The 17696-nt window shown below is 43.2% G+C and overlaps 2 protein-coding genes across 6 annotated transcripts in view; one reads left to right on the top strand and one right to left on the bottom strand.

Annotated features, from left to right (window-relative positions):
* The window catches only part of LOC132201903 (mucin-2), a 31934-nt gene extending 17899 nt beyond the window's left edge, over positions 1-14035 (top strand). The window contains exons 2-21 of one of the 5 annotated variants that reach the window (XM_059628452.1): positions 5201-5375; positions 5883-6060; positions 6118-6249; positions 6687-6754; positions 7382-7504; positions 7938-9428; positions 9680-9789; positions 9876-10090; positions 10148-10233; positions 10459-10554; positions 10728-10895; positions 11003-11050; positions 11562-11612; positions 11666-11752; positions 11867-12199; positions 12466-12595; positions 12646-12808; positions 12865-13009; positions 13110-13308; positions 13370-14035. In XM_059628452.1, coding sequence (XP_059484435.1) covers positions 5201-5375; positions 5883-6060; positions 6118-6249; positions 6687-6754; positions 7382-7504; positions 7938-9428; positions 9680-9789; positions 9876-10090; positions 10148-10233; positions 10459-10554; positions 10728-10895; positions 11003-11050; positions 11562-11612; positions 11666-11752; positions 11867-12199; positions 12466-12595; positions 12646-12808; positions 12865-13009; positions 13110-13308; positions 13370-13531 — 4160 coding nt within the window. In that variant the 3' untranslated portion in view covers positions 13532-14035. The remainder of the gene's footprint in view (positions 1-5200; positions 5376-5882; positions 6061-6117; positions 6250-6686; positions 6755-7381; positions 7505-7937; positions 9429-9679; positions 9790-9875; positions 10091-10147; positions 10234-10458; positions 10555-10727; positions 10896-11002; positions 11051-11561; positions 11613-11665; positions 11753-11866; positions 12200-12465; positions 12596-12645; positions 12809-12864; positions 13010-13109; positions 13309-13369) is intronic. The other 4 variants (XM_059628454.1, XM_059628453.1, XM_059628455.1 and 1 more) reach the window with 4 other exon arrangements.
* Positions 14014-17688, bottom strand: LOC132201904 (sphingomyelin phosphodiesterase 4). Its single transcript, XM_059628457.1, has 11 exons — positions 17528-17688; positions 17124-17414; positions 16965-17070; positions 16517-16736; positions 16272-16464; positions 15949-16064; positions 15742-15894; positions 15521-15686; positions 14941-15384; positions 14557-14784; positions 14014-14404 (listed from the first exon to the last, which is right to left on the bottom strand). Exons 1-11 carry the CDS (start codon positions 17546-17548, stop codon positions 14099-14101), a joined length of 2244 nt encoding a protein of 747 aa, XP_059484440.1. The 5' UTR covers positions 17549-17688; the 3' UTR covers positions 14014-14098.
* Positions 17689-17696: the final 8 nt, after the last annotated feature.

Genomic DNA, 17696 nt, shown 5'->3' with positions numbered 1-17696 from the left:
GCGTGTTGCGGAAAAGCAAACGAAAATTTGACCTGCCCATTTAGGAGTGAATAACGACGGGTTCCGGTTGTATGTCGTGAAATTTTAACGATGCACGACTTCTTTTGGTTGCACAATCCATCGGATTTGGATTTCGTGCTGCTGACAGCTGGAGAATGCAATCGCGCGTCTACTGTTCGCCTTCCACGACACTGCAATTAACGCGATCAAAAATGCATGCAAAAAGTCGAACCTTGTCGCTCCGACGCGCACCGAGTAAGGCCTCTGCATTTTAAATCAGAGTCAAAATATACTTAAACACTTAACTAAGAATTTATGTTTTTCCTCTAATATTATTCATTGTCAGAAGCAATTAATTTGAATTTTTTCACGTTTACATTGTTTTTTTAAATATTTGAATTTATTTCAAAACATTGAATTAATTTATTAGAAAAATTAAAAAAATTAAGTTTTTTATTTCGTACAAATTAAACAAAATTTATTCCACAAAGGGATTTTTTCTAGTTAGGCCGCTCTAATTGTATTATGCAGAGATATTTTTCACTTGTAACAAACCACGTACGAGACTGTTAATTATTTCACTTTAGAGCCGAGCGAGAAATTGCCGACGGACTTTTTGCGATAATTGCGCCGGCCGCGCAAATCGCTCGTTTGTCAGCCCAAATCTGCTTTTCGCAGTTAATTGATCGCGCGCGGCGGCGTCGCTCGGCCCGAAATTTACGGCGTGCAGCACGTTGATCTGCACTTTCACCATGTGTCGTGTCGTGCGCGATAAAAAAAAAACGCGCCGCTAACAAGAAAATTCGTTTTATCGTCGCGCTTAAATCCTCCGAGCTCCGCATTGGCCAATGCTACCTTTTTATGTGTGCAACTGGAATCACTAACACGGCAAAGGAACACACGTTGCTGTCTAGAATTTTACATAATTATCTTAAATAGCAGGGAGTGATAAAACGTGAAATTTCGTCACAATTTCTTCTTTAAGATCCGCAAAAGGAGTTAATTTTATATTTATAATCACAGTCGTACTTTAAATGTAATTTGTCAGTGTTGTGGAAAGAATAATTTATATATAGAAAATAAAATGCATTTAAAAAAATTAAGTAAAATAATACTCGCTTAAAAAAACAGCTTTTCTTTTTATTAACTAGAAAGGATGAAGAAAAACTAATGAATGATTGCTCCAATTCTAATTTTACACAAGTTCGCTTTGATCGTTTGAATCCGCCGACGCTTTTATAGCAGGCAATTAGAAATTCGTATCGATTTCCGCCATGCAGCACCCACGGGCCTTTCACCTCATTGTGTTTCGCTATAGAGACTTTGTCGCACGCGTCATGATCTCTTCAATCAACGCGCGGGAAACGATCTAATTAGATTTCGCGTTGGGAACGATGCAAATTAACTCGGACCGTCGAGCGATAAATTGGCTCGCAAATTAAATTAAACTTTCAAAAGAGCCGCACCTGCCAAGGAAGAGCTATTTTTTCCTGTTTTTGCAAATCGTGTGGCGAGCATGACTCTCCAAGGTCTGAGTAAAACCCCAGGGTGTATGTGAAGAAAGATGACTTATTTTTTTGCTCGATTCCGGTTCCGGGGTCTGCGCGAGGGCAATCCGATCGACCACACCCGGCTGACCCTGAGATTGAGAGCAACAGGGATGCTGCTCTCGGCGCCCATCCCGCAGCACACACATGATTTTCCAAGGCCAATCATATAACTTTTTCTGCCTACCAATTTCTTGCGTCACAATGCAATCAATCGAACAACGCCCTCCCGAACGTCCTTGCCCAACCTTCAAAGGGTATCAACCCTGACTCCAACCTGAACAGTCGAATCTCCTTTATAAAAAAAATTAATCCAATAGCAAAATTTGCAATAGGCAAAAGGAACATGAAAATAGGTAAAGAATTTAATAATTTTCAATGTTGAAATTGTTATGTTAAAATTTAGTTCTTTTAAATCTGCACTTTCTTAACCGTTATTTCACCTATTAAGAATTTTTTCCGTCTAAAATCATATATCTAAAAAACTTTTCTCCTTTATTATATCAACTATTTTGAAATTTAAAATTAATTGAGCTGTAAAATATAAAATTAAATTTCCCTGAAAAAGTATAAAATAAAAAATTAAGATAGAAGCCTATATTCTGCTATATATTATTCCACCAAAAATTCCAATTGTTAAGAGCCGCGCTGAATATATTTGTAACACGAATTTGCAATCTTAATAAAAATGTTGTGGAATTTGTGGTGTGTCTGTGTCTGCGTGTGGTCGCAGGAATGTCACCGCGAAGTGAATCATCAGAATTTTTTGCCCACGATTTGCATTTTTCTTCTCTCAAAGCATTTCCATAACAAATATGAGAGGTGACGCAAGGGTTTAACAGGTTCTGGCACCTCAATTTGGTGTCTGCATAATATATATCAAAAGTCGTGGCCTGCATCCGTAATGGCAGCAAATTGCTCTGGCACTAATCGCAAAACAAACGCGCTGCCTCTCTCTCTCTATAATCCAAACAAAAGTTGCGAAAGAATCACTTACGCCGAGCTTTTGTTACAAATATGGGGATCAGCCGAGCACTTTGATCGAGACAAACACTACTTTTGTTCTTAAAAGTCATTAAGATTTAATCCACAGAGAAAAAGAGCAAATTTCGCAATAATAACACTCCGCCCGCTATTAAACATTATCGTTCGGAAAGCGTAAAATTTATTTATGGGAGTTGCGAAAAAAACGGCAAATTAAGGCCTCACGCCCGAGGCGGCCGCGAATTAAAAGCGGCGACTAATTGATTCAAATAAAAAACGCCCACCAACGCCATCAGCGAAAACGGAGCAAATGTTTGCCCACTAATGTCACCGACTGCTCCATTTTTTAGTCTGTAGCGCGAAAAAATGAGTTGCACAACTTGGCACTATTGGAAAGGAGAAAATTTTACATTGTTGCTTTTTATTGGAGCTAATTTGTTTTAAATTGTGATCAAATAGTCGCACCCATATGAGTCGCAAAACAATTGAATTATATTTATGGACACTGCAGTCTAAAAACTTTATCTTAATAGTTTTTACAAAGATAAATTTAATTTGTTCAAAGTGAATGGAACGATTTCAAGATCGGAATTGAAATACAAACATTTTAAATTTATATTCAAACAAATTTAATTATATTTAATTAAAACGGCAACATATTGGTGGACCGATTTCATCTAATGCTGATTCTCTTCTGTTGACCTCCGAGTTTTATGCTATTTTTACTCGCTCGATGACATGGGTTAAATAATCTTGTTTTCCCTTGCTCGAGACAGAAAAATTATTTAACTATTTTTAGTTTTGAGGAGGACACAAAAACGAGAAAACCTGTTTGCAATAAAAACTCCAAATTGGCACTTTGGGTTGATTTGTGGAATCGCTTTCCTTGGAAGGGCGGCAGGAATTCTCATTTCTGAGGCATAGAAAAATTTATGTTTGCTAGCAATAAATTGTTGAGAAAGAGACGTGTGTGACGCTCGTCTGGTCGATTTATTTCCAAATTCGCGCGAGGGTCAAGCGTGACCTTGCCCGCGGCGTCGCTAGGCGTGTCCTTGGCTTGGGTGTGGTGCCTCGGCTCGCGCTCTCCTAGCAAAAGCGTTTTGCAACCGGCTATTCGTAATAAGTCTCGATTGTTGCAGACTTTGATTAATTTTTTTGCTCCACCGCGACGAACGCCTACGACCGCCTGGAATGCAGAGAAAGCTGCGGGCGGACACGGTGCGCGAAAACGAGACACAATGACGCAAAAGTTGCGATCGATTTTCAATGCCTGATAATAAAATGCGTCCAATTAAGTTTTCCATTGAAGATTTCAACGCCAGAACAACTTAATTTTCTTATGTTAAAATATTTTTGATGGAAAGTAAATGGCATTATTTGAGAATAAAAATAAAAACTACCAAGTTAATTTTAAGTTTGGAAATAATTGTGGAATTTCAATTTTTCCCATCTTAACTAGACTTTGTGAAAAAACAACTTTTCAGTCACCTTAAAACAATTTCAGATGCTAATTTTGAATTGAGGCTGGAAGATTGAGAGTTATTATTAATTATATTTGTTTTTCTCATTGGTTTTGCAAATGGGTTAATTACGTGGCTTACTTGATGATTGCCAAGTTGTTTGTCAGGTTGACATGCGCAATTAGTCTGGTGAATTGCTCAACGCGAGTAGACGTTTTAATCAGGCTAACGAATTGAAAATGACGCGTTGTCGCCTCCAGCGTCATTTTCGCATCTTCTCACCGATTAAATTTTAATGGGCCCCTATCTATCGAATTCGTCCCGAGAGATGCTGGTGGAGAAAGAAGAAAAGAAAGTGCTCGAGGAGGAAAATCGGACCTCGTTATTGCACCTGATTAATTTATTATTGCTCTCCGTGCATCGCGTTCGAAATCAGGTCGGCGCTCGCGTGAAAATCAAACATGATTGCTTTTTCACCACGGCACGTCATAATAAAAATAATAAACGAGGAAGCTTAATGCAAAAGTGAGAAATTCGGCCTCGCATCTTTTCCTGCGAATATTAAAAACAAAAGTGGCGCCCGGGAGGAATGGAAGGGCGTGTGTGCGTAAAGAGAGACGACCTTGATCGCGGTCACTAACCAAACGCGCAATCTGCCCCATCACCAAATCGTGGCAAGGCCGCCCGGGACTAAAAAAGAAACACACGCAGACGGAGGAATAACAATCGAGACATGGAAAGTATGATCGAGTTTGTTGACTGCAGGAAGCTGTTATAGAAATTGGATGCAGATCCGCAGCGACGGAAGAGAAAATAAAAGCACACATATTCGTTTCCTCGGCTGCAAAGTGAGAGAGAGAGAGAAAGATATATGAAATCAGGCCAGTGTAATTTACAACTTTATTATGGCTTTTCTAATTTCCAATTGTGTCCCTCTCTCGCTCGCTCGCTCGATTCCTGAAAATTACCTAATTAATCGTAAATCAGGTAGAGATAATTGTAAACGAGCTTTAGGTAGAACAATGAGAAGTAATAAAGCATTGTTGTGATACAATTGCTCGTGGTGGCCGCGAGGCAATTAATTAAACGCGGCGATTTGCTCTTGGTGGCGTGAAATGGGATCCGCGCGCCACGCACCTGCTGCTCTCGGCACTTTCACCTTAGTATTGCTGCTTTTTTCTCAATTTAATTTTTAAATTTTGTTCGCAGGATTCTCGGCGGAGGCGCAGAGAAGAAGAGTCGCCGGCGGGCCCAACGGCTCCTCCGAGTTCGACTGTCCCGACGAGTTCGGCTACTACCCTCACCCCACCGACTGCACCCAGTACTATGTCTGCGTCTTCGGCGGCGCCCTTCTCGAGTCTTGCACCGGAGGACTCATGTACAGGTAATTACAACATATTCCAACATAAAAAATTATTTTGCAATTTTTTAATTTTTGCTATATTTATGCCGAATCAGAAATTTTATAGCAAAAAAAAAAGAATAAACATTTTATAATGTAATAAAATGAACACATTTTCGCAAGAACCATTTTATTTTTCTTGTCTAAAAATAATCAGGCGCTTAAATATAAAATTAATTAACATCTTTTAATATTTTTATTTATAAAAAAGATCTATATCAATATTTTCTGTAAAATTCGAATTATTCAATCAAAAAGACCATTCAAAAATAAATATAACAATTTCATTAATTTCTGACAAAAAATACTGGGCAAAATGTATTTTAAGAAATTTAAAAAAGTATGTAAAAAAAATTAATTTAAAATTTGACCTAATTGAATGCGCCATTTTATTCATTGCCCTTCTGGAAAATAATCTTATATTGCAGCCGTATAGCTAATTGAGTTAAAAAGGACTGCGGTTTCTAATGAAACTCGATTTTCGTTTAGCCACGAGCTGCAGACGTGCGACTGGCCGCGTAATGTAGGTTGCGGCGAGAGCGCGGCGCCGGCGGCGCCGTCGCAGGGCGTCAGCACAGTGCGCGTGACTGACGCACGCACCAGTGGCACCTGGCGCAGCCTTTCGACGCCCTCCACCGCACCCACCAGACCCGTCCAACAAATCCAGGTCAGTTTCTCAAAATAAAAAATTTTTCCGAAAAAATCTTATGTTTGAAATGAGCAGTACGAAGACATCGCCGCCGAGGAGGAATTGGTGGACCGCCAGCAGCGCGTCAACAGAGGCCAGCCCAACACGGTCGGCCAAGTGGCCAGGGACAGGGACGGACTTCGCCTCAGCGTCACCAACGCTATTCCCGTGAGTTTTAATATCAGAATAAACGCCCCAAGCTCCACAACCACCCACTCTAATTTTGCTAAATCTGATTTATGAATGACGCAAGTGAACTAATTTTCTTCAACTCTTTGAAAACAATGCATCATTAATTGCAACGCGGTCAATCGACCCAGATCACAGCAACTTTTGTTTTCCTTCGTTACGTCACAACAATTTTTTTCAATAAAATTTAATTTCAACAATTCTATGCTACAATATTTTTTTAATTAAATTAATTGAAAATCAATGACAAAATAAATGTCTTTTGAATGTTGCAAAATAACTTATCTTAATTAACATGGCTGAATAGCTTTGCAATTATTTGCTGGATCCAAATCTTATCATCTTTCAAACATTACCGTAAATAATCTATAGAACTAGCTAAAAATTTTATTTTTTTAATTTTTATTTAATTTCAGCTGAGCAACAGTGGTCGCAGCGTCGGCGACAAGAACAACGCTTATGTCTCGCAGCAGCAGTTCACCAGGTAGGTCTCGTTTCTCTCGTCCCCTTTATTGTACCTTTCCTCGCTGATAATTTTTTTCACACCTTCTCCGCTTGATTCTGTATTTGCATCCACACAAACATATTTTCATTTCACTCTAACAAGGTCGATTTGCATTTTTCCATTTACAAAGGCGCTCGGATTGACTATCCTCTCAGAACGCGGGCATTGTGTTTGCGACAATTAAAATACATACCACAAAAACAAACACTTATTCTCATATTCACAATCACAAAAGGCCGCCACGCTCATTAACTGACTCCAGACATTTCAAATTTAGTGACAAAATCAATTTTCAATAAAGTTTTGCCTTTCTGCCGCTTTTTTTAACTTTGACGATCACTGAGGAATGAAAATGCGTGCTTCCTCCTGCTGTGAGATAAGTGGTTGCATAAGCGCGACCTTTAACACGCACGCCGTGTCAGGCGCTGCTCATCTCGCATGCAACTTTCTCTGAATCTGCATTCCGACCTGTTAATTAATAAACCTTTCACACCTTTTCCTCGTGTGGCAAAAAGGCAAACCTGCTTCCATTTCATTTCAACCTGATCATCTCATGACCCTTTTCCGCCCTTTGACTGACTCTGACTTGACACTGACACGTTGCAGTTTGCTGGAGGCAGACTTTGAGTCGGACAATGCACTGACCACTCGGACTGAAGGTAAGACTAACTCAACCAGTAGGCTGCTGGCGTTCCGGCGCCGACGACGACGACGCAAACGCTCCACAAGGTAACCTTCCGACCCCTCTCTCGCACCCTCTCCCAGCACCCCTTCCCCAAATGAGATGAGAGACGCGCATTTTTCGCAAATTCCGACGAGCTCTCTCCTACTAAATTCAAAAAATTTAAATTTTAAAAGCAATTAATATTCAATTCATTAACCCTCTCAATTGTCTCTCTATCTCTCTTTCTCTCTGTGTGTATCATTGTTTCCACCTTTCTATTTTTTATACATGTGTTGAGCAAAAAATCCAAATTTCCTAATTTCCTGTAAATTATTTGTTTATAATTAATATGTGCAGCAGCCGCTTCATTAAAAGTCGCTAACTGTACAAAAGCATTTTATTAATTTTTTACTCAATTTGAAATTTCCAATTCGAAATTTTTACTGATTCGTGATTTTGTTGTTCTCTCCACCCCTTCTCTACACCTTTCCTCTCCAGACGCCGATTCGCTCGCTCTCCTCAGAGCCAAAGCGGCGGCGGTTTTCCCTCCTCCTCCTCCTCGGTCGCGTGGCCCCGGCAGCAACAACAACCCTTCCGCAACCTAGACGACTTCTTCTCCTATTCTAACACTTTTCTCCAAAATCCCGCCGCCACCTCGTTGACGCGCAACCTTCCCCCACACCAGCAGCACCAACAACCGACGACGGCGAGCTTCCGGCCAAGCCCAACTCCCTTCCCCACCACCTCTTCCCGTGCGCAGCCCACCGTCGACATCGAGACCTTCCTGGCCAACTTCCGCGCCCAGAAGGCCATTGAGGCGGCCAGGGCCAATAACAACAACAACCTGCAGTTCAGGACTCAGGTGCAGGACTTCTTTGACCTGCCCAGCATCAAACCAGCTCCTCTGCCTAACACCCCTGCCGCCTACGACCCCTATTTCAAGCCATCGAGACCGACGCCCGCCCCATCCAGGCCGACGACACACGCCGTCTTTGAGTACGAGGAAGACGTGACACCACCCCCGAGAAGGCCCGCACAGCAGCAGCAGCCCCAGTACGAACAGGAGGTCGTCTACGAAACCATCAGGCCCTCAACTGTTGCCACCAAGCCTACCAAGCTCGGGGACTTTGAGTTCGAGCAGGACAGCGTCTTCCCCCCTCGCCGACAACAACCCGTCGTCCAGCTCCCTCTGAACCCCAATTCATTTACGCCTGCCACCAGGCCAACATCTTCGCCGGTACTGCGCCAGCAACAACCTTCAAAGCCGCCTCCAACCACTCCCAAGACTTCATTCTTTGACGAATTCCTCAGGTCAACCCTGAAGTCCACCGAGAAGCCTTCGTACGTTGACAAGAACGTGTCCCTGAAGCCAGGAAGGCCTTTTGAAGCCATCGATTATATAACTCGCGGGCCATCAACCACCGAGACAACGCCCCGTTTTGTCGACGCCAACAGGCAAAGTCGGCTGCCCATCGAGCAGTACTTCACCCCTACTACCACCACCCAAAGGCCCAGCACCAAAAAGTTCAAAGCCAGCACGCGGTTGTTGCCCTCCGTCGAAGACCTTCCTGAAGAGGTGGACGAATTCCTGCGTCCCCACCTGAACCGAATCACTGGCGGTGCCTCCCCTACCACACCTCGTCCCTTCCGCCTGTCCACCGTGACTAATCGCAGACCGCAAAGTCCCGCTGTCAATGAGGAAGTGGTGCTCATAACCCCTCCGCCTACTAAAGCGCGCCCTCGCCCAACCACTAGCACCACTTCCACTACAACCACAACTACCACCACTACTACTACTACCACAACCACTACCCCGAGGCCACGCACCTCCCGCCCCACTCGTCCTGTTACCCCAACCCCTGCACAGACTAGCAGACGGCCGCAAAAGCCGGCTGACTTCTCGGCGGGTGAGGACGATTCCCGACAGAGTTCTAAGCGCCGGCCGGCCAGTTCTAGAGTTAGAGGATCTAATGTAATCGCCAAAAGAAGGTAGCCATTCCGCCCCCACCCGCACACCCTTACAAAGAAAAATTCTAATAAACCATCGCCTCATTCTCTCTCAAATACGCATTTACTGACTATGGGTCGCAAATCACATTTTATACTTTTGTATCAGCCAGAGGTGTTTGGTGTTTCATGAGATTTTACAAAACTTCCATGCAGCCTTTGATTTCTCTACTTGCTTATTCCATTTTGTGCGTTTCATTTGCGATTCCTTACCCATTTTAACAAAATTTCAGGCCCGACCCTCCTGCGTCCACCGTGCAGGCCTACGTGCCCACCAGCCCTACCCCAAGAACTGTTATTCCCGTCACCAATTACACCTATGACTATGAAGACTACTATGAAGGTATATAACTTATTCTTTTTTTATAAGGAACATCAATTATAGTATCTTGTAATGATCAAACATTACTAATTGTGGTTTCCAAACAGAATATCCCCAGTATCAGACAACCAGCGGTCAGCAGCAACAGCAGCAACCCCTTTACAGAGGTCAGAGTCCGTACAAGGTGCAGCCAACAGCACCGACCGCGGCGCCAGTTGCCCAGCAGGAGTACCGCCCTGCCCCTCCGAGTTACGCACCCGTTGAGTCGGCACCTGCCCAGCCTCAATATCCTGTTGACACTTACGACTATGACACCTACCAGGTAAAAATTTAAAATATTAAATAATAATGGGCATATTTTGATTTGATTCTGACGCAGAACAACGACGAGGTGGCCTACGAGCCGCAACCAAGCCCTCAGCCACAGCCACCCACTAGGCAGTCCAACAGAGTCGCTTCCTCGCAGTACGTATAGCAATATTTAAAAACAAGTAGATTTTTTAATTTTTGCGTATAATTATTATATTAACAACTCTCCGATGATTCGGTGAAGGAACTTTTGAAAATCTCTTTGTAAATACATTTAATTTTTCTCAATCTTCCTCTCTCAAATTCAAAATTTTATTAATTTATTAAACTTTTGTGTAAATTGTGTAAAAAAAATGTTAATTTACGGGCAATGGTGCACAGGAAGCCCCCCAAAGAGACTTTAACAACATCAACAAGTACAACAACCACGTCCACAACAACAGTCAGACCCACCGTCGCCCCTGAGCAGCCCTCCAGGTACAAAAAGCAGCCACTCATGTCAGCACGCGCAGAACTTAATTGCACTCTCACTTAGTTTCTCTGTAGTTTTTTATTTTTATGTTGTTTTTGTAAAAAAAAAATGAGGGCTATTTAGTTTTTCCGTAGTTTTTGAGCACAGTTGAATTTTGAATAATTTTGGCGACAATCAGGAGCGGGAAACAGCGCGCACTGGTCAGGCAGCAGGGCAGGGCCAGCAACCGTGGCGCCACCAAAGCCCGTATTTCCGAGTACGAGGCCATCGACGCCGGTGACGAGGACCTCCCCTCCGGAGGCTACGACTCGGATAACCGAGTTTCTGAAAGCCCCCTCCCCTCCAGGTACTTCAAAACCATCAAAATAAGATTTTTGTATTCATTGAAAATGCGAGTGCTCTTAAATGTAGTGGTAGGAATCAAATGATTGAAATTCTGAATGTGTGTGGCAGGGCTAGGCCGACGATTGCAACCGTTGCGTCCACAGGCAATGCCCAAAGGTAACAGACGGGGCATATCACGCTTTGATTAGCCGAATTCATTCATTTGCGGGTCTCTGCGCCGTGCAATGTGTGTGCTTTGCATCCGCCGGAATTAGCGCCAAACTGATTTTCAGGAGAAAACGACCTCTTCCACTTCTGTCCCTTTGCTCTTTAATTTCATTTTTTCTTCTTTCCCTTTCTGTCTCTCACCGAGTTTAAATTTCCGCAACAACCGCATGCCTGCCTCTTAACGGTTTAACAATTCAGCAGCACAGCTATAGCCACTGTGGATAAGAGAGCGGCGAGTCTCACCTTTGGAAAATTGCCATCGTTTTCTGCGTGGTTGAGGAAATAAATAAGTGTAGCGCTTCCAGTGGAATCAAATTAAAAACCACACATGCTCACACAAAGTCAAACACTACTTTCACAGGATTTTAAAATCACACATAAACACATTTTTGCCCGCAGCACTGCTAAATTAATTTTCAAACGAGTTTGATTACGAGATACTGATTTTGCAATTTTTCAGGAGCAACACTGCTTCGACGAGCAGTAGAGGTCGCGGAAGTGTCAAGGCTGGGTAATTTTTTCCAACCTTTATTTTGAACTTTGAAACTAAATGTTGTTTTGCAGAAGCGCAAGGCCGACTTTGAAGCCCTCCAAAACGATCGTGGCCAATGCCGCCGAGTACATCGACATCTACCGCTTCCCTCCCTCCAGGTAAAAAAATTGAAAATAAATTTAAAGCGTTATAGCAATCGATTTTTTTTAAGACAGTCAGTCACGATTGCTTCATAATCATGGTCCATCAGATTTTAAGTAATTTTTTCAAAGGCCCGAACCAATCTACCCAACTCCGCGCGTGGACCAGACTGCGGCCAAGTGCCGCAAGGACGTTTGCCAATTGCCCGACTGTTACTGCGGAGGCAAGGAAGTGCCCGCTGGATTCGCGCCTGAGCAGATCCCCCAGATTGTGCTGCTGACCTTCGACGACTCGGTCAATGACCTCAACAAGGGTCTCTACCAGTCGCTGTTCGAGCGCGGCCGCGTCAACCCCAACGGCTGCCCCATCTCGGCCACCTTCTATGTCTCGCACGAATGGACCGACTACGGCCAAGTTCAGAACCTTTACGCCGACGGTCACGAAATGGCATCTCACTCTGTCTCGTAAGTACAATAGCCCCAAGTGCCTTCAAACTTATAAAAAAAAAAAAATAGCTTTTTGTTTTTTGGATAATATATTGCAAAAATTATTTGTTTTTTAATGATTTGCGCCAAAAAATATGCCTGTCTTTTGGAGTTAATAACTTAGTAAATTTTATTCCAAAAACAAAATTTTCTAGATAATTGAGAAGAGTTCTAATCAAAGCGTCTAATTGTATTGACCCTATGAATCGCAAAAAATACTTATTTCAACGTTTATCCTTGAACAGACATAGCTTCGGTGAGCAGTTCTCGCAGAAAAAGTGGACTAGGGAAATCGCGGGACAACGTGAAATCCTGTCTGCCTACGGAGGCGTCAAGCTCGAGGACATCAGAGGCATGCGCGCCCCCTTCCTTGCAGTGAGTTTTTAATAATATTTTGTTGAAAATTATTAAACTTTTAATTGAAGATCGGCGGCAACAAAATGTTCAAAATGCTGTACGACGCCAACTTCACCTATGACTCGTCGATGCCCGTCTATGAAAACCGCCCGCCCAGCTTCCCCTACACTTTGGACTACAAGATCTTCCACGACTGCATGATTCCCCCTTGCCCCACCAAGTCATACCCTGGTTAGTTTTCACGAAGCATTGAATCTGAGCGCAAATTGATAAACAATCAATCGCAGGTGTTTGGGAAGTGCCCATGGTGATGTGGCAGGACCTGAACGGCGGACGCTGCTCCATGGGCGACGCCTGTAGCAACCCTCCCACCGCCGATGGCGTCTACAAAATGCTCATCAAGAACTTTGAGAGACATTACACCACCAACAGGTATTTTCTTAATTATTAATTATTCTGCAAAAATTCCAAATTAAAAAACGTTGAATGTAATGGACATTAACAGTTGATTTTTAATCGTCTTTCCCTCTAGGGCTCCTTTCGGTCTTTACTACCACGCGGCGTGGTTCACCCAGCCGCACCACAAGGAGGGCTTTGAGGCCTTCCTTGACACGATCGTGGCCATGGACGACGTCTGGTTGACCACCAATTGGCAGGCCCTGCAGTGGATGCGCGACCCCCAACCCCTCAGCAGTGTCAAGAACTTTGCCCCCTTCGGCTGCAATTACCAGGTTAGTTGATTAATTATAGGAATGTTAATCCTTTACAATTATCTTAATTTTTAACCTGCAGTCGCGACCGAAGCGGTGCAACAACCCGAAGGTATGCAACCTGTGGCACAAGAGTGGCGTGCGGTACATGCGCACCTGCCAGCCGTGTCCCGACATCTACCCGTGGACTGGCAAGACCGGAGTGAGAAACAGCAGAGTGGACAATAACGAAATCGAAGAATAGAAAAATCGAGCCAATTCGAATGAGTGCCACAAGAGGACTGATTTTACAATTTTTTTCTAGTACTTTTTTTTATACGCGAGTGAATTTTTTATTCAAAAGATAGATGAATTTTAGCTAAACTTTAATACTCAGCTCCACTCTCTATTTCTATTAACTTTGTAATGAAAGCGCTTTTGTACCTCTGATTTGCCATTAATTGTGAGCGCGAGATGCAATTAATTGACCAGCTCTGTTATCTTGCCCGAGAGCAGGAGTGCAGACAAAAGATCTTGTGGGGCGATGCTGGTCGATTTGTCCGATTCGACGGAGGCGAATTTCGCGATTCGCCCTGCAGGGCATCGCCCCACAAGATGGAGAGAATGTGACAGTCGTCCAATTGTGCTTGGGGAATATGATATTTTTGTGTCTGATTCGTGGTCCTTCCATTATTTATTGCAGACTTGCGATTTGGAATTCGAAAGAATGTACTATTTAAATAAAAACGACGAAGAGTATTTTACGAAAGATCTTGTTCTTATTTCCAAAATAATTATAAATACCTTATCATTATCATGAATGGGAATGAATTCACTCTCGGAGGGCGTTGACAAAGATGTATCCGCTGAAGAGAAGGAATGGCAGGGCAAGTCCAAGGAAGAAGTGGAAGCCGCAGATTTTGGCCAGCAGACAAGCGACGCCCAGCCAGAAGAGCAGCCTGGTGTTGGCCAGGCGGCGAAGACTGACCCTGGCGGGAAGAGTCTTCTCGGTGCGCACTTTGTAGCCCTCAGGGCCGCGCTCGTACACGCTGATGGTGGTCGGCGGCTGCAGCACCTGCCGCGCCAGCCGTCCCCACATGTCCTCCCTTGTGTGCAGTGCCTGGATCTCAAAGTGGTGCTGAAATCAAAGCGATCAAAACTATATTTTTCCTACAATAACAAAAAGTATCAATTTTTCAAGTCTTTATGTATTTGAAGTATTTTTTTTTTTTTAATTGAAACATTACAAACTCAACTTATTGGAGGAAAATGAAAGACTTGTTTATTCACCTCTCTGTTGAGGTAGCTAGAGATGTCATGGAACATACGCACTAGCCAGGCAACCTCAAAGCTGCAGATGGGACGCTTGTCAGGGTCCCCAGAGGGTTTCGGCACCATCGGTTTAGAAGGAGACAATGAGCTAGAGTCCAGCATCCGATCACGAAAACTCGAGTCGCTTGAGGAAAGAAACGTTCGGTTCATCCGCTCAGAATCACTATCATCCTCTATATAATTTATCTGAAAGTTTATAATTTTAGACACATTAAATTTAAAACATATCTAGTTTTCCTTGTTGAAAAATTTATAGTAAGTTAGTAACACATTGGTTTTTGACATGTCATATAAATGCAAAACTATAAACGTTCTAAGTCCCTTTAAATATAATTTGCTTACCTCATAGACGGTGCAAAGCTGCGTGTAGCAGTTCTTAAGGATATCGACAACCCTGCGGCGATCATCAACGGTGTACTCTTCGGCGTGATCATCATCAAAGCACAGGATAGCGTTCCAAAAGCCGTTTGACCTAGGTCGCATTTTCTGTTCTTCATATAAACCCTCGGCCTTCTGCCGGGAAAGCATCAGCGCCCTCAGCAGTTGCCAAACCAGTATGTTGACCTCTTGACCAAACATTGGTTTGTAGACAAAAAGCTGGCCTTCTAATTCGGAGATGGCCGCCTGGGCCGCCGCCTGACTCTTCAAACTGACAGCCATCGAGGCGTCAGCAGAAGAGTCCAGGAACCTGGATGACATCAGGGTGGCCTGCTGGACGCTGCCCTTAAGTCTCAGACTCTCTTCCACTTCACTCACCATTGCCTTCATATTCTCCAGGCAAAGCAGCTTCAAGTTGGAAAAAATAGTCAACATTATTTAAATTTATAGAGCTTTCAATAAAAAAATCAAACATTAAGTATAATCATGGCATTAACACAATTTATATAATTCAAATTTATATTTATGTGGAAGTTATACTTACTCGACAGACTCTGTGCAACATGATGGCGTTTTTCAGGATGGACAGATCAATTCGGGAGAGCCTGTGCATAACCTGTTGAAAGATGCAGCCATAGAAGGGCAGGTTCTCTGCCACAAACGATTGCCACCTTCGGTCCACAGCTTTTCCGCTCTCATCATTCTCCCGCCTTCGAAAAAGAAAAAAATTATTACAGCTTATTTAAAAATGTGAGATTTTCTCACATTCCGTAGTTGGCGTAATTTGTGTAGCGCCAGGGCTGAATGTAGCTGAGCCACGCCTCCAGGATGATGCGAAAGGACTGATCATAGGGCCAGCTCTTGATGCAGCCTGACAGGAAGTGGTAGATCTTTTGTTTGTACATGGGAATTACCATCCTGTGGAATTTAATAATGATTATTTGATTCAAAGAAATTGTAGGAAGAATAAACCTCTTCATTTCGTCCATGTCGCTGGGGTTGGTGTAGCAGGCGCTGTTGGCAAAGTAGTGCAGATGCTTTAGCAAGGCCCGGGCCATTCTCGCATGCTCAGAGCTTGGTAATGACGACTGAAAGGAAAATAAATAAATTTAAAATTTATCCTACGAACGTAAATAAGTTCAAAAACTTTCACAGAAGAAGTATATTTTCTATGTGAAAATAAACCAATTTTAATGTAAAAATCATAATTTTAGTGGCTAAATATTTTTTTAAAAACTTATATGTATACAAAATTATAAGTCTTAATTAAAGTGATTTTTTTTAAAGAGACATACCACTGGACTAGTTTTGACGTTACTAGGGCTAATGTTGCCCTTTTCATCATCAAAGCTGAGCCATATGTCCATGAGGATGTTGACTATGTGGACGGTGCGCCAGATTTCGGCCAAGGGGTTGTGCTGGCCGTGATGGTGCATTGACGAGTTCTGCGCCCCTGCCACCTTCAACAAAGATATTCCCTGCGTCTGGCTGCAAACAAAAAAGAAATTTAAACCCAAAATTGAAAATAAATTTTTTGTACCTGGAGAGAGGCGAGTGGTGAGCAAAAGGGGCGGAGGAGAGGGGTTGGTGTGGCACGTAGGGAACATGGGGCTCGACAGGCCCTGGCTGCATTTGGCAGGGCAGGAAGTGGCACAGGTAGCGTTCCAGTAGCTGCAGGTACACTGATTCAAGCCAAACCTCAGGCTGTGTTTGTGGCAGCAGATGAAGCGCAAATCTGAACACTAGAAGCTCAAAAGCACCTAAAAACAAAGTTGTAGTACAATTAACATTCAGAAATTTACTCGCTATTATGTGCTTCTTTTGCATATTCCATTAATTCAAATGTCTACATTACAGTTTCGAAATAAAATAAAATTATTTATTTTTCAAATTTGCTGTTGATTGAGTACAAAATGTGACAAAATCGGGTTTTTTAGCTTTCTTATTTTATTTTTAGACCAGCTGCAAAATACAATAAAAAAACTTACTGAGCTTCAGCATGGTGGCCCTTCTAGTGTTTGGGTCGACAAAAATGCGCTCACAATACCATGAATTCATCAACATGCCCTTTTCCAGGTCGCGTCGCAGTTTGGCCTGTAATAAAACTTTTAAGAAAGGTTTTTTAAGAGAAAATATTTAAGACATACTGGGAGGAGGTTGAGGGGCAGGTCATATTTGAGGAAGAAGTCTGCACAGAGTTTGTAGGCGAGGACAAACAGCGGCCCAGTGGGGTCGAGGAACTTGCAGACAGCATCCCTCTGCAGCGACAGGACGCTCCTGTCCGACAGCCGCAAGCCCCAGCCGGGCGAGCCAAAAATGTTTTCAAGGATGAGCGGGAAAGTGTCCTTGAGCTGCTTGCTGTCCACCTCGGCAACGAGGGCCGTCAGCTCCTGGCACCGCAACACCAGCGGCTGGCTCAGCACTTGCTGCACCCGGAACTGAAAAAAAAACTCATTTTGGTGCAAAAAGGTCTTGTTCATATATTTGGAGCTGAAACTTGTCGCGAATTTAGTGCGACAACAAATTATAGGGGGTGCATTATAAAATTTACCGTGATCGCGTCGTTCCTCATAATTGGCCGCGGCGCTAAATGATCCTGCAGCTCAGAAATTCAGTCACTTATAATTGCCGATGTCCAAAATTGACGTACACTACACGACGTTTTGTTTTGCCGTTTGATTTGGCTCCTTCGGGGGCGTGGCGAATCCCGTTGTTGAAGG

The sequence above is a fragment of the Neocloeon triangulifer genome, unplaced genomic scaffold, assembly GCF_031216515.1.
Source record: "Neocloeon triangulifer isolate White Clay Creek 2 clone unplaced genomic scaffold, ASM3121651v1 ptg000014l, whole genome shotgun sequence".
Taxonomy (NCBI): Eukaryota; Metazoa; Arthropoda; class Insecta; order Ephemeroptera; family Baetidae; genus Neocloeon; species Neocloeon triangulifer.
This window is presented reverse-complemented; position numbering and strand designations above follow the sequence as displayed.